General features: G+C 56.9%; 4 protein-coding genes across 5 annotated transcripts; all 4 read left to right on the forward strand.

Moving 5' to 3' along the window:
* Positions 1-1320: 1320 nt before the first annotated feature.
* On the forward strand, positions 1321-5419 carry LOC106900377 (neuronal PAS domain-containing protein 4-like). Its single transcript, XM_014962411.1, has 9 exons — positions 1321-1843; positions 2018-2218; positions 2720-2886; positions 2992-3128; positions 3485-3590; positions 3719-3965; positions 4231-4340; positions 4776-4911; positions 4994-5419. Exons 2-9 carry the CDS (start codon positions 2118-2120, stop codon positions 5322-5324), a joined length of 1335 nt encoding a protein of 444 aa, XP_014817897.1. The 5' UTR covers positions 1321-1843; positions 2018-2117; the 3' UTR covers positions 5325-5419.
* Positions 5420-5736: 317 nt separating this feature from the next.
* On the forward strand, positions 5737-9351 carry LOC106900351 (neuronal PAS domain-containing protein 4-like). Its single transcript, XM_014962377.1, has 8 exons — positions 5737-5831; positions 6652-6818; positions 6924-7060; positions 7417-7522; positions 7651-7897; positions 8163-8272; positions 8708-8843; positions 8926-9351. Exons 1-8 carry the CDS (start codon positions 5737-5739, stop codon positions 9254-9256), a joined length of 1329 nt encoding a protein of 442 aa, XP_014817863.1. The 3' UTR covers positions 9257-9351.
* A 69-nt stretch (positions 9352-9420) lies between these two features.
* On the forward strand, positions 9421-12860 carry LOC106900352 (neuronal PAS domain-containing protein 4-like). The gene is made up of 6 exons (XM_014962378.1): positions 9421-9636; positions 10911-11031; positions 11160-11406; positions 11672-11781; positions 12217-12352; positions 12435-12860. Exons 1-6 carry the CDS (start codon positions 9421-9423, stop codon positions 12763-12765), a joined length of 1161 nt encoding a protein of 386 aa, XP_014817864.1. The 3' UTR covers positions 12766-12860.
* On the forward strand, positions 12829-22001 carry LOC106900332 (ribosomal RNA processing protein 36 homolog). Of its 2 annotated transcripts, none has more exons than XM_014962354.1 (7): positions 12829-13170; positions 17884-18022; positions 20136-20202; positions 20823-20927; positions 21050-21124; positions 21239-21356; positions 21590-22001. In XM_014962354.1, the coding sequence occupies exons 1-7, from the start codon at positions 12930-12932 to the stop codon at positions 21727-21729; spliced, it is 885 nt and encodes a 294-aa protein (XP_014817840.1). In that variant the 5' UTR covers positions 12829-12929; the 3' UTR covers positions 21730-22001. The 2 variants fall into 2 exon arrangements, with proteins under 2 accessions (XP_014817840.1, XP_014817841.1); XM_014962355.1 differs by having other exon boundaries at positions 12829-13164.
* The last annotated feature ends 15 nt before the right edge of the window (positions 22002-22016 follow it).

The following is a 22016-nucleotide window of genomic DNA, read 5'->3' on the forward strand; positions in this document are numbered from 1 at the left end:
TGCCTGGGGCTGTGCTGCCCTGTCGGAGGGCAGGGAGGAAGACTCTGCGTGTCTCGTGGGCTGCGCTGCCTCGGGAGGGTGGGTGCAGGGCCAAGAGCGTGGTACGTGTGCCCCACAGCCCCCTGCCCCGGGGAGGGAGGGTGGAGGGATGCCTGGGGCAGCCTTCCTGGGTGGCAGGGAGGGCTGTCACCCACGGAGGTGGGCCGTCTGCTGCAAAGAGGAGCTCCAGTGGTAACTGCAGCAGAGCTAAGGCAGGAAAAGCTCAGGGAGGAGCGCTCAGGGTGTCCCCTGGGATGCCAGAGTCACAGGGCAGCCAAGAGACGGTGGCAGCTGCATGCCAGGAACGGGTGGCAGAGGGCCCAGGCCATCTCCCCTGCCCTGGGGGCTGGCACGTAGCCCAGGGTCAAGCACTGCTCCTCCAGCAGCACAGCCTTGCGGAGGCGCCTGGGCTCCTCAGCCTACGAGAGGTGGCTGGGGAGTAGAGAGAGCACCCACTTTGTGGTCCTTGGCACCTGCAAGGGCTGGGTGGGCATCTCCCATGTGTTGTCCAGCAGCTCCATCTCCCCTGCTCAACCAGCTGCCTCAGTTGGTGGACTCTCTCTCAAGCTGTTCCATGAAATAGTGGGAGTTTTTTGCCGTGGCACCCCCTTCCCCAGCGCTCAAACACCACGGTTACTCTCCTGGCAGGGTGCTGGGCACTGAGAAACACCCGCAGGGCACCCGGGCTCACTGCGTGGGGCAGCGTGGTGCTGAGCACTGGGGATCCCAAGGTGCTCCTGGATCTGTCCAGGAATGGCTGTCACTGGAGCTCTGGGGAGAATCACAAGCTCAGGGAGGTCCCTGAGCATCACAAGAGAATGAGAATCACAAGCTTTTGAGAATCACACTCTCCTTGAGAATCACAAGCTCAGGGAGGTCATTCTCCCCCTCTGCTCTGCACTGGGGAGGCCACAACTGGAATCCTGCGTCCAGTTCTGGGCTCCCCAGTTCAAGAGAGACAGGGAACTGCTGGAGAGAGTCCAGCGTAGGGCAACAGAGATGATGGAGGGATTGGAGCATCTCCCTGATGAGGAAAGGCTGAGAGAGCTGGGGCTCTTTAGCCTGGAGAAGAGAAGGCTGAGGGGAGACCTTATTAATGCTGACAAGGATCTAAAGGGTGGGTTGAAGGAGGATGGAGCCGGACTCTTTTCAGTGGTTCCCAGTGACAGGACGAGGGGCAACGGGCACAAGCTGGACCATGGGAAGTTCCACTCCAATCTGAGGAAGAACTTCTTTGGGGTGAGGGTGGCAGAGCCCTGGCAGAGGCTGCCCAGGGAGGGTGTGGAGTCCCCTTCTCTGGAGATCTTCAAGCCCCGCCTGGATGCCATCCTGAGTGATGTGCTCTGGGCAGCCCTGCTTTGGCAGGGGAGTTGGACTGGAGGATCCCTAGAAGGTCCAACAATTCCATGGTTCTGTGACAGGGGGACAGGTTTTGGAAATGCTCCTCGCCCCATGCCAGCTGCCTCTAAAACAAACTCTCGGTGGAGAGAAGGTTTCTCTGGGAAGAAAAGAAAGGGCTCAGCAGGGAGAGGCCTGCAGAGACCCCACTGTGACCGGTCCCCCCTCAGGTTCAGGGGTGCTGTGGGCCTGACCTCCCTCTGCCAGGATCTTGCTGCAGATCCGGGGCTAGGCCACTGCTCCCCACCTTGCTCTGGATGTCTCCATATTCTTGAAATACCAGCTCCCTCTCCTAGCACCCAGCTCTGTCACCGGTGACGCTGGAGAGCCAGCCGCCGGGCGGATGTGTGCCCCACGGGGGGATCCCTGCTACCTTCATCATCGTCACCCCCTCCTGAGCGGCCAGGTTTGTTTTAAAGCCCCCGGCTTCCTTTTATTGCTTCCCCTCTCAGATTGCAGCCGGCTCCGAGGGGCTATTTTTAGAAGGCGGGCTGCTAAAAATAGCCCTGAGCTGTTTGGAATTGCGTCACGAGAGGTAACTCTCTCTCCATGGGCGGCTTGGCCTCCTGCACCCCGTCAGGGTACAAAAGGAGGCCGGGAGCAGCGGGGTCAGCAGGTTCAGACTCGGCCAGAAGGCGAAGGAGGCAACCACCAGCTCCAGGCATCCCGCTGCCGGCACCATGACCATCTTCTGCAGCCACTGCCACCGGCCACTGCAGGCGGAGACGAGCTGCCTGCCCAGGAGGGACAACCAGGCACCCAGTGCTTCCAAGCCCTTCAGGTGAGCTGCCTCCTGCCTTACCAGGCTGTGGGGAGCCCCCAGCGAGGCCAAGAGCTTGCGTGGTGCCCAACAGCCCCTTGCGAAGCTGCCAGCTGGGGTGTGGGGAGGAGGTGAGGGAGCTTGGGAGGGCGGAGGGATTTCAGGTGGACTAGAGCTCAGCCTGCTGGCCGCCCAGCTCCGCGCCCTGGCCGACAGCCTCTCGCCGCCCCCCGCTGCCGCCGCTCCGGCCTGGCCCGGGCAGGAGGCCGCCATCTTCCCGCACGACGCCTCCTTGGCCTGTCTCCTAGGCAACGCGGCGGAAGGGGCGGGGCTTCTAGCCGCGCATGCGCCCTGCGCCTACTATCCGCACCAATAAAACGTTGGCTTTCTTCCCTTGTCAGCCTATCGGCTTCCGTTCTGTCTGCGCGTGCGCCGCCCCGCCCCGCCCCTTCCGGTCGCGTTGCTTTCCCTCAGGAGAGGTCTCCGGGCCCGGGAGTGTCACCCAGACGGCTGGCTTTGCAGGTCAACCAAGAGTGCCTCCAAGGCTCGTCGGGACCAGATCAACGTGGAGCTGCAGGCGCTGCGTTCCTTGCTGCCCATCTCCGCCCGGGAGAAGGAGCGGCTCTCCTACCTCCACACCATGGCCCTGGTGTGCCTCCGGCTGCGGGGGGCTCAGCTCTTCCCTCCAGGTACCCATGTGGCACTGCCATCCCCCCCCCGCTAGCTCAGCTGTGCCTGGGGGCACCGTTCCTGCCCCACGGAGACAGCACTTCACCCTGTGCTCCTCCCTGCAGACTCAGCTCCTCCAGCGGGACCCGGCCTTGGCGCAGAGCTGCTCTCCCTGCTGCCGGGGTTTCTGCTTGTGCTCTCAGCCAACGGCAAGCTGGTCTACATCTCGGAGAACGTGGCTCAGGTCCTGGGCCTCTCCATGGTAAGGCCTGTCCACCCATGGCGTTTGTGGTCACTGTCCTTCTCCTGGTGAGGGTGGCAGAGCCCTGGCAGAGGCTGCCCAGGGAGGGTGTGGAGTCCCCTTCTCTGGAGATCTTCAAGCCCCACCTGGATGCCCTTCTGAGTGATGTGCTCTGGGCAGCCCTGCTTTGGCAGGGGAGTTGGGCTGGATGATCTCTAGAAGGTCCCTTCCAACTCTGACAATTCCGTGATTCCGAGCTTACATCCGAGCCGAGCTGCCCCGGCAGATGCCAGCCTGTGGCTCCAGCAGGCTCAGGGTGCCATCGGAAGGTCCACCAGAGCAGGAACAGCGCATGACAGCAGCCTTCTCTTTACCAGGTGGAGCTGCTGGCCCAGGGGGACACGGTCTTCGACATCCTAGATGGGCGAGCGCACGAGGAGGTGCGCAAGAAGCTCCTCCTTGCCCAGGAGGAGCCCGGCAGGGGTAAGGGAGGCCACGGCTGGCGTCTCACAGACGCCGCTGCCCTGCTCTTGGCTCTTTGTGGCCAGAGCGCCAGGGCCAGTGGAGCTGGGGAGCCCCTGACCCGCTCTGGCCGCTCTGTTTCCCTGCAGAAGTCACGTTTGTGGGCGAGATGCGGACGTCCAAGGCCTTGAGGCTGCAGCACGGGGGGAATCAGGCCGTGGCAGTGCGTGGGCGCTTCACAGCCCTGCGCTGGCCGGCCTCCCCCTCCGCCACAGCCTTCCTGGCCCTCTGCACCCCCGTCGCACGGTTGCCTGCGGACGGTGACGCTGGTTCCCAGGACCACCTCTTCCAGAGCACCCACATGCTAGACATGACGTTTACCGACGTCACGGAGAGGTGAGGGGCGTCTGCTGGCATCACAGCCCCCTCAGACAGCACAGATCCTCTCCCTCCACCAAGCCCGCGTTTGGGATGCAGGCTGGACCCTGCATGAGCCACAAGACTCTCCCGGGCACTTCCCAAGCCTCTTCCCTCCCTGGGGGAACCCATTTCTGTACCCTTGTTGTTTTGTTCCCCCTTCTATTGTGCAACAGCTGCTCCTTGCTGACAAGGTGCATACCCTGCAAAGCACTCAGTCCCCCGCTCCCCTTGTCTTCTCCAGTGTCACCTACCACCTCGGCTACCGCAGGGAGGAACTGATCGGTCAGTCATGGTACAACCTCCTGCACCCCGAGGATGCTGACCTAGCGGCCGCCCAACACAGGGCCGTGGGTGAGTGTCAGGCCTGGGTGTCCTTCTCTGGCTAAACCTGAAACCTGGCTGTCCAGGACAATGTAAACAAAGTGAATTTAGTCCTGCCTGTTGTGGCTCCCTGCTCCAAAAAGGATGAAGCAGAGAACTGGTTGCACAGCCCATACCTCTATAATAGGGTCTCAAGTAGCTTCCAAGCTTGGGAACAGGGTCACCCTGCTTTGCCACAGCGCAGAGAGGAGGGATAAGACCGCTTGAGCCCTAGCTTTTTGAGAGGCAGGACTGTTACGGACCTGACTCCACCACCTGGGGCTTCTGTCTCACTGGGGCCACAGCAGCACAATGACTAAAACCCCAGCAGGGCAGCCTGTGGGTTCCACAGGCAGTGTGCCACCCTGCCCTGGCAACTGAGGCAGCTGTGCCCTGCCGCAGGCTAACGCGACCCCTTGCCCGCAGCATTTGGGGCTGGGGCCGCAGCAGAGACAGCAGTGCTGCGCCTGCTGCGCAGGGACCGGACCTGGGCCTGGCTCGGTGTGTTGGCGCAGCGGGACTGCAGGGACCACTCCATCACCTGCACCAGCCGCTGCCTCAGGTGAGGGCTCCAACAAGGAGAAGGACAGCACGGGGCTGTTCCCTGGGGGCCGTGCCCCTCACTCCCTCCGTATCCCCTGCAGGGAGGAGGAGGCGGCCTACCTACGTGCCCGACACCACCACAACAACCACCACCACCTCGCACTCTGCACCACCGCCCCGCCACTGCCGCCCGCACCTCCCGCCGCGGCCCCGCCGGCGGCCGGACTAGAGCTCAGCCTGCTGGCCGCCCAGCTCCGCGCCCTGGCCGACAGCCTCTCGCCGCCCCCCGCTGCCGCCGCTCCGGCCTGGCCCGGGCAGGAGGCCGCCATCTTCCCGCACGACGCCTCCTTGGCCTGTCTCCTAGGCAACGCGGCGGAAGGGGCGGGGCTTCTAGCCGCGCATGCGCCCTGCGCCTACTACCCGCACCAATAAAACGTTGGCTTTCTTCCCTTGTCAGCCTATCGGCTTCCGTTCTGTCTGCGCGTGCGCCGCCCCGCCCCGCCCCTTCCGGTCGCGTTGCTTTCCCTCAGGAGAGGTCTCCGGGCCCGGGAGCGTGAGGAGGGCGGACAGACCGACAGTCCGATAGATAGACAGACAGACCGATAGATAGATATGCGGCCGCGTCGGGCCCAGGCGGGGTGTGGGGAGGAGGTGAGGGAGCTTGGGAGGGCGGAGGGATTTCAGGTGGTTGAAGAATAAAGGCAGATGGAACGGGCTGGGGCTCACGGCCTGGCACTGGGTGAGGTTTCCAGCCTTGCGGGGTTTGGTGGGGGAGGTCGCGTCGCGCAGGCTGCACCTCAAAGCACGGGTCACTGTCCAACCTGGCTACCCCAGTGGGAGAGGCATGGGCCAGGCTGGCGCTGCGTCCCCCTGGGTAGCCACGAGCACCTCTCGTGGTGCCCACTGCACTGAAACAGCCACCCATGGGTTGCTCTCCAGGTGGGCACTAGAGAGCAGCTCTGAGGAGAAAGACCTTGGAGTCCTGGTGGACAATAGGATGCCCATGAGCCAACAATGTGCCCTTGTGGCCAAGAAGGCCAACGGCATCCTGGGGGGCATCAGGAAGAGTGGGACCAGCAGGTGGAGGGAGGTCATCCTGCCCCTCTGCTCTGCCCTGGGGAGGCCCCATCTGAAGAACTGGGACCAGTTCTGGGCTCCCCAGTTCCAGAAGGACAGGGAACTACTGGAGAGGGTGCAGCAGAGGGCTACAAAGATGATGAGGGGCCTGGAGCATCTTTCTTAGGAGGAGAGGCTGAAGGACTTGGGTCTTTTTAGTCTGGAGAAGAGAAGGCTGAGAGGGAATCTGGTCAATGTTTATGAATACTTAAAGGGAGGGTGTCAGGAGGATGGGGCTGGTCTTTTTTCAGCGGTGCCCAGGGACAGGACAAGAGGAAATGGGCACAAACTTCAATAGAAGAAGTTCCACCTAGAGATGAAGAGGAATTTCTTTCCTTTAAGAGTGCCAGAGCCCTGGCAGAGGCTGCCCAGGGAGGTGGTGGAGTCTCCTCCTCTGGAGACATTCAAACCCCACCTGAACACGTTCCTGTGCACCCTGCTCTGGGTGGACCTGCTTTGGCAGGGGGTTGGAGTAGATGATCTCCAGGGGTCCCTTCCAACCCCATGTGATTCTGTGACCCTCTTCCAGGGGAGCATCTCCACTCCCTGTGCCTGAGCTCGCAATTCTCCCGGTGGGAAATGCTGTCCCTCTCCCCATCCTGGACACGTTCCCCCCCACTCACCCAGACGGCTGGCTTTGCAGGTCAACCAAGAGTGCCTCCAAGGCTCGTCGGGACCAGATCAACGTGGAGCTGCAGGCGCTGCGTTCCTTGCTGCCCATCTCCGCCCGGGAGAAGGAGCGGCTCTCCTACCTCCACACCATGGCCCTGGTGTGCCTCCGGCTGCGGGGGGCTCAGCTCTTCCCTCCAGGTACCCATGTGGCACTGCCATCCCCCCCCCGCTAGCTCAGCTGTGCCTGGGGGCACCGTTCCTGCCCCACGGAGACAGCACTTCACCCTGTGCTCCTCCCTGCAGACTCAGCTCCTCCAGTGGGACCCGGCCTTGGCGCAGAGCTGCTCTCCCTGCTGCCAGGGTTTCTGCTTGTGCTCTCGGCCAACGGCAAGCTGGTCTACATCTCGGAGAACGTGGCTCAGGTCCTGGGCCTCTCCATGGTAAGGCCTGTCCACCCATGGCGTTTGTGGTCACTGTCCTTCTCCTGGTGAGGGTGGCAGAGCCCTGGCAGAGGCTGCCCAGGGAGGGTGTGGAGTCCCCTTCTCTGGAGATCTTCAAGCCCCACCTGGATGCCCTTCTGAGTGATGTGCTCTGGGCAGCCCTGCTTTGGCAGGGGAGTTGGGCTGGATGATCTCTAGAAGGTCCCTTCCAACTCTGACAATTCCGTGATTCCGAGCTTACATCCGAGCCGAGCTGCCCCGGCAGATGCCAGCCTGTGGCTCCAGCAGGCTCAGGGTGCCATCGGAAGGTCCACCAGAGCAGGAACAGCGCATGACAGCAGCCTTCTCTTTACCAGGTGGAGCTGCTGGCCCAGGGGGACACGGTCTTCGACATCCTAGATGGGCGAGCGCACGAGGAGGTGCGCAAGAAGCTCCTCCTTGCCCAGGAGGAGCCCGGCAGGGGTAAGGGAGGCCACGGCTGGCGTCTCACAGACGCCGCTGCCCTGCTCTTGGCTCTTTGTGGCCAGAGCGCCAGGGCCAGTGGAGCTGGGGAGCCCCTGACCCGCTCTGGCCGCTCTGTTTCCCTGCAGAAGTCACGTTTGTGGGCGAGATGCGGACGTCCAAGGCCTTGAGGCTGCAGCACGGGGGGAATCAGGCCGTGGCAGTGCGTGGGCGCTTCACAGCCCTGCGCTGGCCGGCCTCCCCCTCCGCCACAGCCTTCCTGGCCCTCTGCACCCCCGTCGCACGGTTGCCTGCGGACGGTGACGCTGGTTCCCAGGACCACCTCTTCCAGAGCACCCACATGCTAGACATGACGTTTACCGACGTCACGGAGAGGTGAGGGGCGTCTGCTGGCATCACAGCCCCCTCAGACAGCACAGATCCTCTCCCTCCACCAAGCCCGCGTTTGGGATGCAGGCTGGACCCTGCATGAGCCACAAGACTCTCCCGGGCACTTCCCAAGCCTCTTCCCTCCCTGGGGGAACCCATTTCTGTACCCTTGTTGTTTTGTTCCCCCTTCTATTGTGCAACAGCTGCTCCTTGCTGACAAGGTGCATACCCTGCAAAGCACTCAGTCCCCCGCTCCCCTTGTCTTCTCCAGTGTCACCTACCACCTCGGCTACCGCAGGGAGGAACTGATCGGTCAGTCATGGTACAACCTCCTGCACCCCGAGGATGCTGACCTAGCGGCCGCCCAACACAGGGCCGTGGGTGAGTGTCAGGCCTGGGTGTCCTTCTCTGGCTAAACCTGAAACCTGGCTGTCCAGGACAATGTAAACAAAGTGAATTTAGTCCTGCCTGTTGTGGCTCCCTGCTCCAAAAAGGATGAAGCAGAGAACTGGTTGCACAGCCCATACCTCTATAATAGGGTCTCAAGTAGCTTCCAAGCTTGGGAACAGGGTCACCCTGCTTTGCCACAGCGCAGAGAGGAGGGATAAGACCGCTTGAGCCCTAGCTTTTTGAGAGGCAGGACTGTTACGGACCTGACTCCACCACCTGGGGCTTCTGTCTCACTGGGGCCACAGCAGCACAATGACTAAAACCCCAGCAGGGCAGCCTGTGGGTTCCACAGGCAGTGTGCCACCCTGCCCTGGCAACTGAGGCAGCTGTGCCCTGCCGCAGGCTAACGCGACCCCTTGCCCGCAGCATTTGGGGCTGGGGCCGCAGCAGAGACAGCAGTGCTGCGCCTGCTGCGCAGGGACCGGACCTGGGCCTGGCTCGGTGTGTTGGCGCAGCGGGACTGCAGGGACCACTCCATCACCTGCACCAGCCGCTGCCTCAGGTGAGGGCTCCAACAAGGAGAAGGACAGCACGGGGCTGTTCCCTGGGGGCCGTGCCCCTCACTCCCTCCGTATCCCCTGCAGGGAGGAGGAGGCGGCCTACCTACGTGCCCGACACCACCACAACAACCACCACCACCTCGCACTCTGCACCACCGCCCCGCCACTGCCGCCCGCACCTCCCGCCGCGGCCCCGCCGGCGGCCGGACTAGAGCTCAGCCTGCTGGCCGCCCAGCTCCGCGCCCTGGCCGACAGCCTCTCGCCGCCCCCCGCTGCCGCCGCTCCGGCCTGGCCCGGGCAGGAGGCCGCCATCTTCCCGCACGACGCCTCCTTGGCCTGTCTCCTAGGCAACGCGGCGGAAGGGGCGGGGCTTCTAGCCGCGCATGCGCCCTGCGCCTACTACCCGCACCAATAAAACGTTGGCTTTCTTCCCTTGTCAGCCTATCGGCTTCCGTTCTGTCTGCGCGTGCGCCGCCCCGCCCCGCCCCTTCCGGTCGCGTTGCTTTCCCTCAGGAGAGGTCTCCGGGCCCGGGAGCGTGAGGAGGGCGGACAGACCGACAGATAGATAGGCAGATAGATATGCGGCCGCGTCGGGCCCAGGCGGCGGGATGGAGAACAGCTGCCGTGGAGGAGGAGGAGGAAAAAGAGGAGGAAAAAGAGGAGGAGGCGGCCGTGGTGGTGCGGCCGGCGCTGCACCGGAGCGCGGCCTTGGAGCAGCCCCTCCGGAGGCTGGAGGCGGCGCAGGAGGCTGAGAGCTCCAGCGACAGTAGCGACAGCAGCGATAGTCCCCCGGCGGTGAGGACTGGGGGGAGAGGTAAGGGTAAGGACCCCCTACACCCCCCCCCCGGGTTGGGGATCGCCGGCTTTTCCCAGAGGGTGCTGCCCGGGAACTGACGGTAGATGAGGCAAGAGGTAGGAAGAAAGGGAAACAATCTATAAAATAAGGGAGGAAGGGGAGAAAAATGGCAGGAGGGATCGTGAAATGGGCTGTAGAGACGGCACAGAAATGGTAATTTGTATTCTGGAGTTGGTGAAAAAAATTTAAGTGTCAAGAAAGAACGTTAGAAACAAGGAAAGTACACTACTCCTGTCTTCTGATAGGTATTTTGGTGGAGAACCCATCAGCACAGATTTTAAGGGTCCCGAACTTCCCTCATGCAGAGGCTGTGGGTAGGACCAGCGCTTTCGAGCAGGAAACCAGCAGCCTTTTCACATGCACAGTTGCCAGACCCACTGCTCAGAAGTGAACACCTGCTGGGATCGTTCATTTCTGCCCCAAAACAGACTCTTTTTTTTTTTTTTTTTCTTGTGCTGATGAGAGATGTTTTTAATCCATGTGTGTGGCTAATTCAGTCTCCTGAAAAGAAGTAGTCAGATGTATTTCATGGCCTGATGCTACTGTGTGGAAAGCACTTTCCCCATTAGGTCTTGGGTAGTCAAGTCTGATCTGCTATCCTGTACCAGTATTGAAATATTTTGTCAGTGGAGGCTCTGCATGCCTTCTCTTTGTCTTATTTGTACCAAATCTCTTTCCTGCTCCTTTACTTAATCCTGCATCTTTTTTTAATATGGTGTCTTTATCTCATTTCCAAGGACATCTAGTAAGCCTTTGCTATTTTAAAGGTATTGTTTTGAAATTGCAGCTAAATGAAGGATTGTAATGCAAATGATGGTGTCTCATGTGTCTTGGTGAAATATTAGAGTGGCTTCCACATCGTTCTTCCTTTCCTCTAATGCTTCCTGGCCTTGCTCAGAGTCTTTTGTTTGCCTGCCCAGTGGTGCTATGAGCCTTCAGTGACACTGAAATATTGCCCTGTGTAGTGATTAATTGCTCTTTAGCCCAGTAACTTGTATAATTAGCATAGGGTAAGGGTGTCTGCGGGAGCCCACCCAAGAGAGGATGTCAAACTGCAGTAAGATAAATGGGAAGGGTGTTTTGGGGAAGCAGTGTAACGAAATAGTACCTTACATCCGAGCCGAGCTGCCCCGGCAGATGCCAGCCTGTGGCTCCAGCAGGCTCAGGGTGCCATCGGAAGGTCCACCAGAGCAGGAACAGCGCATGACAGCAGCCTTCTCTTTACCAGGTGGAGCTGCTGGCCCAGGGGGACACGGTCTTCGACATCCTAGATGGGCGAGCGCACGAGGAGGTGCGCAAGAAGCTCCTCCTTGCCCAGGAGGAGCCCGGCAGGGGTAAGGGAGGCCACGGCTGGCGTCTCACAGACGCCGCTGCCCTGCTCTTGGCTCTTTGTGGCCAGAGCGCCAGGGCCAGTGGAGCTGGGGAGCCCCTGACCCGCTCTGGCCGCTCTGTTTCCCTGCAGAAGTCACGTTTGTGGGCGAGATGCGGACGTCCAAGGCCTTGAGGCTGCAGCACGGGGGGAATCGGGCCGTGGCAGTGCGTGGGCGCTTCACGGCCCTGCGCTGGCCGGCCTCCCCCTCCGCCACAGCCTTCCTGGCCCTCTGCACCCCCGTCGCACGGTTGCCTGCGGACGGTGATGCTGGTTCCCAGGACCACCTCTTCCAGAGCACCCACATGCTAGACATGACGTTTACCGACGTCACGGAGAGGTGAGGGGCGTCTGCTGGCATCACAGCCCCCTCAGACAGCACAGATCCTCTCCCTCCACCAAGCCCGCGTTTGGGATGCAGGCTGGACCCTGCATGAGCCACAAGACTCTCCCGGGCACTTCCCAAGCCTCTTCCCTCCCTGGGGGAACCCATTTCTGTACCCTTGTTGTTTTGTTCCCCCTTCTATTGTGCAACAGCTGCTCCTTGCTGACAAGGTGCATACCCTGCAAAGCACTCAGTCCCCCGCTCCCCTTGTCTTCTCCAGTGTCACCTACCACCTCGGCTACCGCAGGGAGGAACTGATCGGTCAGTCATGGTACAACCTCCTGCACCCCGAGGATGCTGACCTAGCGGCCGCCCAGCACAGGGCCGTGGGTGAGTGTCAGGCCTGGGTGTCCTTCTCTGGCTAAACCTGAAACCTGGCTGTCCAGGACAATGTAAACAAAGTGAATTTAGTCCTGCCTGTTGTGGCTCCCTGCTCCAAAAAGGATGAAGCAGAGAACTGGTTGCACAGCCCATACCTCTATAATAGGGTCTCAAGTAGCTTCCAAGCTTGGGAACAGGGTCACCCTGCTTTGCCACAGCGCAGAGAGGAGGGATAAGACCGCTTGAGCCCTAGCTTTTTGAGAGGCAGGACTGTTACGGACCTGACTCCACCACCTGGGGCTTCTGTCTCACTGGGGCCACAGCAGCACAATGACTAAAACCCCAGCAGGGCAGCCTGTGGGTTCCACAGGCAGTGTGCCACCCTGCCCTGGCAACTGAGGCAGCTGTGCCCTGCCGCAGGCTAACGCGACCCCTTGCCCGCAGCATTTGGGGCTGGGGCCGCAGCAGAGACAGCAGTGCTGCGCCTGCTGCGCAGGGACCGGACCTGGGCCTGGCTCGGTGTGTTGGCGCAGCGGGACTGCAGGGACCACTCCATCACCTGCACCAGCCGCTGCCTCAGGTGAGGGCTCCAACAAGGAGAAGGACAGCACGGGGCTGTTCCCTGGGGGCCGTGCCCCTCACTCCCTCCGTATCCCCTGCAGGGAGGAGGAGGCGGCCTACCTACGTGCCCGACACCACCACAACAACCACCACCACCTCGCACTCTGCACCACCGCCCCGCCACTGCCGCCCGCACCTCCCGCCGCGGCCCCGCCGGCGGCCGGACTAGAGCTCAGCCTGCTGGCCGCCCAGCTCCGCGCCCTGGCCGACAGCCTCTCGCCGCCCCCCGCTGCCGCCGCTCCGGCCTGGCCCGGGCAGGAGGCCGCCATCTTCCCGCACGACGCCTCCTTGGCCTGTCTCCTAGGCAACGCGGCGGAAGGGGCGGGGCTTCTAGCCGCGCATGCGCCCTGCGCCTACTACCCGCACCAATAAAACGTTGGCTTTCTTCCCTTGTCAGCCTATCGGCTTCCGTTCTGTCTGCGCGTGCGCCGCCCCGCCCCGCCCCTTCCGGTCGCGTTGCTTTCCCTCAGGAGAGGTCTCCGGGCCCGGGAGCGTGAGGAGGGCGGACAGACCGACAGATAGATAGGCAGATAGATATGCGGCCGCGTCGGGCCCAGGCGGCGGGATGGAGAACAGCTGCCGTGGAGGAGGAGGAGGAAAAAGAGGAGGAAAAAGAGGAGGAGGCGGCCGTGGTGGTGCGGCCGGCGCTGCACCGGAGCGCGGCCTTGGAGCAGCCCCTCCGGAGGCTGGAGGCGGCGCAGGAGGCTGAGAGCTCCAGCGACAGTAGCGACAGCAGCGATAGTCCCCCGGCGGTGAGGACTGGGGGGAGAGGTAAGGGTAAGGACCCCCTCCCCCCCCCCCCGGGTTGGGGATCGCCGGCTTTTCCCAGAGGGTGCTGCCCGGGAACTGACGGTAGATGAGGCAAGAGGTAGGAAGAAAGGGAAACAATCTATAAAATAAGGGAGGAAGGGGAGAAAAATGGCAGGAGGGATCGTGAAATGGGCTGTAGAGACGGCACAGAAATGGTAATTTGTATTCTGGAGTTGGTGAAAAAAATTTAAGTGTCAAGAAAGAACGTTAGAAACAAGGAAAGTACACTACTCCTGTCTTCTGATAGGTATTTTGGTGGAGAACCCATCAGCACAGATTTTAAGGGTCCCGAACTCCCCTCATGCAGAGGCTGTGGGTAGGACCAGCGCTTTCGAGCAGGAAACCAGCAGCCTTTTCACATGCACAGTTGCCAGACCCACTGCTCAGAAGTGAACACCTGCTGGGATCGTTCATTTCTGCCCCAAAACAGACTCTTTTTTTTTTTTTTTTTCTTGTGCTGATGAGAGATGTTTTTAATCCATGTGTGTGGCTAATTCAGTCTCCTGAAAAGAAGTAGTCAGATGTATTTCATGGCCTGATGCTACTGTGTGGAAAGCACTTTCCCCATTAGGTCTTGGGTAGTCAAGTCTGATCTGCTATCCTGTACCAGTATTGAAATATTTTGTCAGTGGAGGCTCTGCATGCCTTCTCTTTGTCTTATTTGTACCAAATCTCTTTCCTGCTCCTTTACTTAATCCTGCATCTTTTTTTAATATGGTGTCTTTATCTCATTTCCAAGGACATCTAGTAAGCCTTTGCTATTTTAAAGGTATTGTTTTGAAATTGCAGCTAAATGAAGGATTGTAATGCAAATGATGGTGTCTCATGTGTCTTGGTGAAATATTAGAGTGGCTTCCACATCGTTCTTCCTTTCCTCTAATGCTTCCTGGCCTTGCTCAGAGTCTTTTGTTTGCCTGCCCAGTGGTGCTATGAGCCTTCAGTGACACTGAAATATTGCCCTGTGTAGTGATTAATTGCTCTTTAGCCCAGTAACTTGTATAATTAGCATAGGGTAAGGGTGTCTGCGGGAGCCCACCCAAGAGAGGATGTCAAACTGCAGTAAGATAAATGGGAAGGGTGTTTTGGGGAAGCAGTGTAACGAAATAGTACTGTGTTCATGTTTTCCTTTTTCCCTTGTGTGGCAAATTGTATGTGTCCCTTAATCCTCCTCACAGAACTAACGAGTGTCGACAGAGCAGTGTTCTTAGGTGTTCAGAACAAGCAAAAAGAAAATATTTTCTTGAGGCAGCGCTTGAATATACGCTTGTTATGTTTTTCTGGGTGATGTGACTGGATTCTGAAGCAGAAAGTCTCGGTTATTGCCAAGATGAGAGTGACTGAGATGATGAGTCCATGCTCTGAGTGAGGCAATGTGACTGACCTCACATTGCTTCCCAAATTTGGCAGCAGCTTTGGACAGAGCATCCAGAAATGGTGTGTTGTGGGGCAGCGTATTGAGTTTGCCTGGTGAGGTTTTGGGAGCAGGGGGTCTACAGGGCTTGCTTCTGTGAGAAAATGCCAGGAGCTTGCCCTGAGTCTCATCATCTCAGTCTTGACCAGGGGCTCTATCAGTAATGGTGGCAGCACCTCCGTGATAATGTTTTTAAGAAGAGTGGGAGGGAACTGCTGCAGAACAGCAGCCAGAAGAGTGGAACGAGAACATGTGAGGAAAACCAACTCTGCAGACACCAAAGTCGGTGAAGAAGCCGGGGGAGGAGGAGGTGCTCCAGGCAGTAGAGCAGAAAATTCTCCTGAAGGCCATGCTGAGGCAAACTGTGCCCCTGGACCAGGCTCCTGGCAGGACCTGTGGCCCCTTCATGCTGAGGCAAACTGTGCCCCTGGATCAGGCTCCTGGCAGGACCTGTGGCCCCTGTAGAGAGAGGAGCTCATGGTGGAGCAGTTTTGCTGGTGGGACCCATGACCCTGTGGGGGGACCCACACTGGAGCAGTCTGTTCCTGAAGGACTGCACCCCACGGAAGGGACACAGGCTGGGGCAGTTCTCGAAGAACTGTAGCCTGTGGGAAGGAGACCCACGTTGGAGGAGTTCATGAAGGGCTGTCTGTCGTGGGAGGGAGCCCATGCTTGGAGCAGGGGAAGAGACAACCTGTGATGAACTGACCACAACTCCCCTTCCCTGCACTGCTCAGGGGGCTGGGTGGGGGGAGGTAGAGAAATCAGGAGTCAAGTTGAGCCTAGGAAGAAGGTGGGGCAGACATGAAGGTATCTTTAAGATTTGGGTTTTAGAATCATAGAATGGTTAGACCGTGGGAGGGAGCCCACGCTTGGACAACCTGTGATGAACTGACCACAACTCCCCTTCCCTGCACTGCTCAGGGGGCTGGGTGGGGGGAGGTAGAGAAATCAGGAGTCAAGTTGAGCCTAGGAAGAAGGTGGGGCAGACATGAAGGTATCTTTAAGATTTGGGTTTTAGAAGTGGGGGGGAGGTAGAAAAATCAGGAGTCAAGTTGAGTCTAGGAAGAAGGTGGGGCAGAGGTGAAGGTATCTTTAAGATTTGGGTTTTAGAATCATAGAATGGTTAGAGAGTGGAAGGGACCTTAAAGGTCATTGAGTTCCAGCCCCCCTGCCCTGGGCAGGGACACCTCCCACCAGACCAGGTTGCTCCAAGCCCCATCCAGCCTGGCCTTGAACCCCTCCAGGGATGGGGGATCCACAACGTCCCTGGGCAACCTGTTCCAGGGGTTCACCACCCCCACAGCAAAGAATTTCTTTCTGGTATCTAATCTAAATCTCCCCTCTTCTAATTTAAAACCGTTCCCCCTTGTCCTGTCACTGCACTCCCTGACAAAGAGTCCCTCCCCAGCTCTCCTGTAGCTCCCTTCAGATCTTGGAAGGCTGCTCCAAGGTCTCCCCGGAGCCTTCTCTTCTCCAGGCTGAACAACCCCAGCTCTCTCAGCCTGTTTTATTTCTCATTACCCCACTGTGATTTGATTGCTAAAAACTTAAATGAATTTTCCCCAAGACAGGCCTCTTTTGCCCATGACAGTAATTGGTGAGTGATCTCTCCCTGTCCTTATCTCACCCCGTGAGCCTTCCCTTATATTTTCTCTCCCTCTGTCTGGCTGAGGAGGGGAGTGATAGAGTAGCTTTTGGTGTCTAGCCAGGGTCAACCCACCGTGGGCAGGATGTGATTGGTTTTGCTGGGCCACAGCTGAGTGTTTTGTGCTAAAAGCATGATATTGCAAAGCCTCAGAGAGACCGTGTGCCTGTGGCTGCTCAGGGGTGCTGAGCAGGCCATTGCCACCCAAGGTGGTGCTTGCCAAGACTTCCCTTCAGAAGGGAGCCCCCGTGAGCCTTCCCTTATATTTTCTCTCCCTCTGTCTGGCTGAGGAGGGGAGTGATAGAGTAGCTTTTGGTGTCTAGCCAGGGTCAACCCACCGTGGGCAGGATGTGATTGGTTTTGCTGGGCCACAGCTGAGTGTTTTGTGCTAAAAGCATGATATTGCAAAGCCTCAGAGAGACCGTGTGCCTGTGGCTGCTCAGGGGTGCTGAGCAGGCCATTGCCACCCAAGGTGGTGCTTGCCAAGACTTCCCTTCAGAAGGGAGCCAAGACAAACCCTTCTGGTCCTTCTTGCCCCTGCCATTATCCAGAGAATGGAATGAGCGTGTCCAAGTGCTGCCTTAAGAAATGTTTTCTGATTGCTAGTCCTGAACACCCAGAGGTGTAAATCCAGAAAGCCTTGTGGATGATGTTTTTAAGTTGTGGTTATCAGAAGAGTTAAAGATTACTGTCACTGGGAAATACTAAAGAAACGTAACAACAGAAAATTCCAGAGAATATCTTGTGCGTTCATCAGCACATTGGATAGAATTGATTTTTGCTTATTTCTTTTGTTGTTTGTGTTGGTCTTCTAGTGGGCAGTCAGAGGAGAAAAGGAGTATTTGCTGAAACACAAGGTGGTGGGGAGCTCACGGCAGGGCTGGAATATGAAACTGCTTTTTGCTGTTGTGGAGTTCTGTTCTTCCCCCAGTGACTCAGGCTATAGGCTATTCCTATAGCTATTCTCATAGCTATAGTGAGATGGTGAAGGTTGAATGTCTGGATTTGGGTAGTTTGCAGGCGTTCTGGGGTGCTGAGGAGGTTCTGCTGTGGCTATTGCTTTGTTCCAGACTGAGCTGAGCTGTGATGGATGTGCAGTGGGGGGAGACTGTCTCTGAATCTTAACAGACAGATTGAACAGTCCACATGGTTTTCCTGGACCTTCTGGCTGGTCTCGTGGTGTGAGGGATGTGATGATTTAAAGGTGATGGAACAAGAACAGTCTGTTAAAGTGAAAGAGACGGAGATATGACCTCTCAGAATTTGCAGTGGGGCCAAAGCGTAGCCCCGCGCAGAGCTCGTGCTGCTCTTTGTGCCAGATAAAAACTTTGAACTTGTTCTTGTGCGTGCTGCTGAGTGGGGAGAAAAGCAAAGACAGGTTGAGGGGAAAGCAAAGAGAGAGGGCGACTATTGTAGTGCTCAAGACTGCAGTGATTAATGAGGGAGAAATCAAAGGCTGAGAGATGCAGCGGCTTCTTTCTGTCATCCAGTTGTATAGGGCTGGCACCACCGTGCTTGTGTCTTTGTCTCAGTCTCTGAGACTTCCCTTTTGGGGGAATTTGAGGGTGGGAAGTGCCTCGAGAATCTCTTTGGTTCAAGTGTGTCCTGTGATCTCTTCCAGATCAATCTGACATGTCTTTTGAGGAGCTACTGCGGATGCAGAGTGATATGAGAACGAGACGGGTCAAGCAGGCGACCAGTGGGAAGAAAACTGCAAAACCTCCCAAAGCCACGGCGAAGCAGCAACAAGACAAAAAAGGGTAAAGGAGATTCTTTTTGTGATCAGAAAAATGTGCATGTGAGCTTTCTGTGCTCCAGAAGCTGTGCCGGGAGCTCCTGGCAGTGTTGCTCTTGCCTTGGAGCTGCTGTAGATCTCCTTTAATGCACTACACAATAATGCCTTTCGCTAGAGTGTTTCATTTGGGAATGGTCTGTTGCTGCTTTAAAGCTCTTAATGGCCTATCCTGTTCCACTCCCCAGCAGCCCTCTGTTACTCCATAGTTAAATGGGCACTCAATTCCTTTACACCCTCTGTGTTAAGGCACTTCTAACCCACGGCATACTACTCTTTTAAGCTGTAGGATAGTGCTTTACTTGTGTCCCCTGGGCCCTGCAATAGTTCCCCTGCAGTTTTCTGAACCCCTTCCAGCTTATCATCACCTTCTGCCTGGCTCCCACTGGCTGGGGTTGCGGTGACCGCAGTTGTTCTGGAATTTTATTAATCCTTCTGCTATTGTCTCATCTGTGGTTTGTCTGTGTTGATTTTCCTTTTAGCCCCCTTCTATGGTGCTTACAGATTTATTTTTTTTCCTGTCCTCAGTAGTCTTTACACCTCCTATTTGCATACTCTGTGGTTGTCTCATCTGTGGCTTGTCTGTGTTGATTTTCCTTTTTGCCCCCTTCTATGGTGCTTACAGATTTTTTTTTCCTGTCCTCGGTGGTCTTTACACCTCCTATTTGCATACTCTGTGCTATTGATGTGGTGACTATAAAATGTGTTCAACGCAACAAAAGCTATGAGATCTTTTTACAGGCCCCCACTGGTAACAGCTATTACACCATTACCCTTTATTGGCAGGAGTTAGCTGCTTTTTCAGTCCACAGAGTTGTATCTAAGTGATTTGGACAGGTTTCCTCTGTTACCCTGGCATCCCTAACCTATTTCTGAATCTCCCCTGAATACATGTTTTTCTGCTGTAAACAGTTGACTAGAATAATGTTTCTGCTTTACCTTTTACCCACGAGTCCGGGGGATTTTGTGTAGTGCAACATCTTCACGTAGTGTCTCTATTTCTGCCACACAGTTTGCATAATTCTGTTTTTTAATTCCCCTAATCCTTTAAGTGATGCATCGCTGTAAATCCCACATGCTGTTTCGCTCACGCTTTTGTTATGGAATTGAGCTTCTTAAAAGAAAGACTTCAGGGAAATCCCCCAGAACTGAGCTGGCATCAGTGATACCACTCGAGAGCATCGTCCGGGAGTGAAGCCACATCAGGGGACACGAAAACACACTGAACGCTGCCCTGAGTGGGATTTGGAGAATTTACTTATGCCTGTGGGATTGTTTATGTGCCAGCCCAGGTGTTAGTGTGTTGCTGAACGTGGGTGTGATCTTTGCACGGTGGGGCACTCCCAGTGGGTGGTTCACAGCTCTTTTTGTGTTTCGAATAACTTACCTTATGTACTTACACATCGCAGGACACCGCATCTAAGTAAAATGGGGAGAGTAAAAGCCCCATTCTCCCACCTTATTCTATCCCTTTCTTCCACCTAAAGCATCAAGCTCCTTGCCTGTGTTGCAAAGGAGAACTTGTTCACCCCATTGGTTGTTACTGTGGTCCTCACGAGACTTCACAGTGAATCAGGACCTTTTTGGGGTAGGTACCATAAGCTGTACAGCCCTTATTCCTGGGGGGCTGACCTCTTCTTTACTTGTGTTGTGGTGTCCTGTCTCTGTAACTACCAGCTCGGTGCAGAGATTCCTGACTTTGGTCTTGCCTTTCGGTGTAAGTATTAGCCAAGAGTTGGTGGGCCAGAAATAGAAGGGGGTTGTTGCGTGATGAATGAAAACATGGAGAAGGGAGAAGAATAACTGAGTATGGCTCATCTACTGAGGTGGGTTTCCACTTGATACGGTGGGGCTGTATCAAGTTTTGTGGATCATTTGCCTGTAGTAGCCTTGTCTGGCTCTTGACCAAGTCGCCTCTTCGCACCATGATACACACTGACATCAGATTGAGTGGGAGAGTCTGCCGATTCAGCACTGTGGAGTAGTGTTCTCCTGAGGGTCTGGCTAACCTCCTGACACGTTAACCTGGGCCTCCTTCTGCCCTCTGCTCCTCTTAAGTACCTCGTTTTCTCTTTTTTCAGGCCGTTGGAGATGTCTGCCAAGAAGCCCGTACCTTTTCTGAGACAAGTCGTCTCCGTTAGAAAGCAGGTGGGTGCTCCCCTTCCCCAGTTCAGGACCTGACTTCCCTTAGCAATGCTATTTGGGCACGGACATGGGAACGGGGCTGCTGAAGGTGACACAGGCTCTTCCCAGAGGATAGGGCTTGGGCCACTGTCTGGTGTCCATCTAGTTTCTAACCTGAATATAACTTTTGACTTTACGTTGCTGGATCATCTCAATATGGTAATTTCCACAGTTAGAGATTTTTTTTCTTTTGTGTCTCCCTTTTTGTATGACCTGACCCAGGTAACCTGAAAATCTAGATAGGTTTGAATTCCCAAATCCAACACGGTGACCACAGCCGTTCATCTGGCTCTTGGCCTGGGAGTTGGAGGTGTTTGGAAGCAGGGCTCACGCTGCTCTCCCTTGCATCTGCTGCTCCTGGGTGGTAGGCTTGCAGATGGGCAGGACGCAGGTGTGGGACTGCCACCTTGATTAGTGGCCTCAGTCTTTGCCAGCTGCAGATGTCTTCCGTGGTGGATAGGTAATACAGCTAGTAAAAAATAAAAAATAAAAAAAAATATGCAAGGTGTGATCCATGAGAGTAAGCAGGCTATTAATGGGGTAATCCTGGCCACAGCTCATACCTTCGCCTTCGCTGCCTTCAGGTCCAGAGAGACCCTCGATTTGATGACCTGTCTGGAGAGTATAATCCTGAAATATTTATGAAGACCTACAGCTTCCTGGACAGCATCAAGAAGCAGGAGAAGGAGGTGATGCCGCGTGCCCGTCCTTGGCCCTGAGAACCTTGCTTGGCAGGGGCAACTCCCCCGAAGGCCTTTGGCAGTGAAGGCAGCAGGCAGGCGGTCATGCAGCTTTCTGCTCTCTTCTTCAGATGGTTCAGAAGCAGCTGAAAAAATGCAGGAATGAGGAGCAGAAGGAGAAACTCCAGCAGCTCCTGAACCGCATGGTGAGTTCGGTGCGACATCTCCCCTCCTGTGAGGCAACGCGCTAGGAGAGAGGGATGTGTGAACTGATGCCTGCCTGGAGGCTTGCTGACACACAGGCCATCCTTTCTGTACAGACACAGCAAGAACAGGCGCAGAAAAAACAGCAGCAAAGGAGGGAGAGGGAGCTGTTTTTGAAGAGACAACAGAGGGAATTGGCCAAGCAGGGAAAGAAACCCTTCTTCCTAAAGAAATGTAAGTACTCGGTGTGAACGTGCTGCGGGATGGCCTACAGGGGGGTCCTGCTGACAGGACTCCAAGCGCTGGAACCGAGTTGTCCATAATATTCCCCAGAGCTGTGGAAGGATTGTCCTAGTGCTGGCACTCGAGGGATGAGCCAGGGAGGGAGGGAGGGGTGAGAAGGGGCTGGTCTGTAGAGATGATTTGGGCTTCAGTTTTAAAAACCTTGCCTCCCCTCTTCCCTACAGCCGAGAAGCGGAAACTGGAGCTCGCTGAGAAGTATGCGGAGCTCAAGAGGAGTGGAAAGCTGGAGAGCTTCCTCAGCAAGAAGAGGAAGAGAAACGCCATCAAAGACAAGCGCCGTCTGCCCTCACAGAAGGACTGGTGACTGCTGGACAGACATGCTGTTGTCTGGCACGGGGCCTCGCTCTGCCCTGGCCAGGCCTGGAAGGTGGCCATCCCTCTTCCCCCTATCTGCCTCTCACCGCACAGCGATGCTGTTGGGCAGCCGAGCAGAGGCTGAACTGAAGGAAATAGCGCTTCTTGTAGCTGAAATGTCCTCTTCACTTGCAGTTTACACCACGTCTGGGTGGTGACAAGTCTGTCGTGCAGATGCACGTGGTGTTGACAGCTGTCTCTGTCCTTGCACCTGCTCGTCTCTTCCTCCGTGGTGGA

The sequence above is a fragment of the Calidris pugnax genome, unplaced genomic scaffold, assembly GCF_001431845.1.
Source record: "Calidris pugnax isolate Ruff unplaced genomic scaffold, ASM143184v1 scaffold147, whole genome shotgun sequence".
Lineage (NCBI taxonomy): Eukaryota > Metazoa > Chordata > Aves > Charadriiformes > Scolopacidae > Calidris > Calidris pugnax.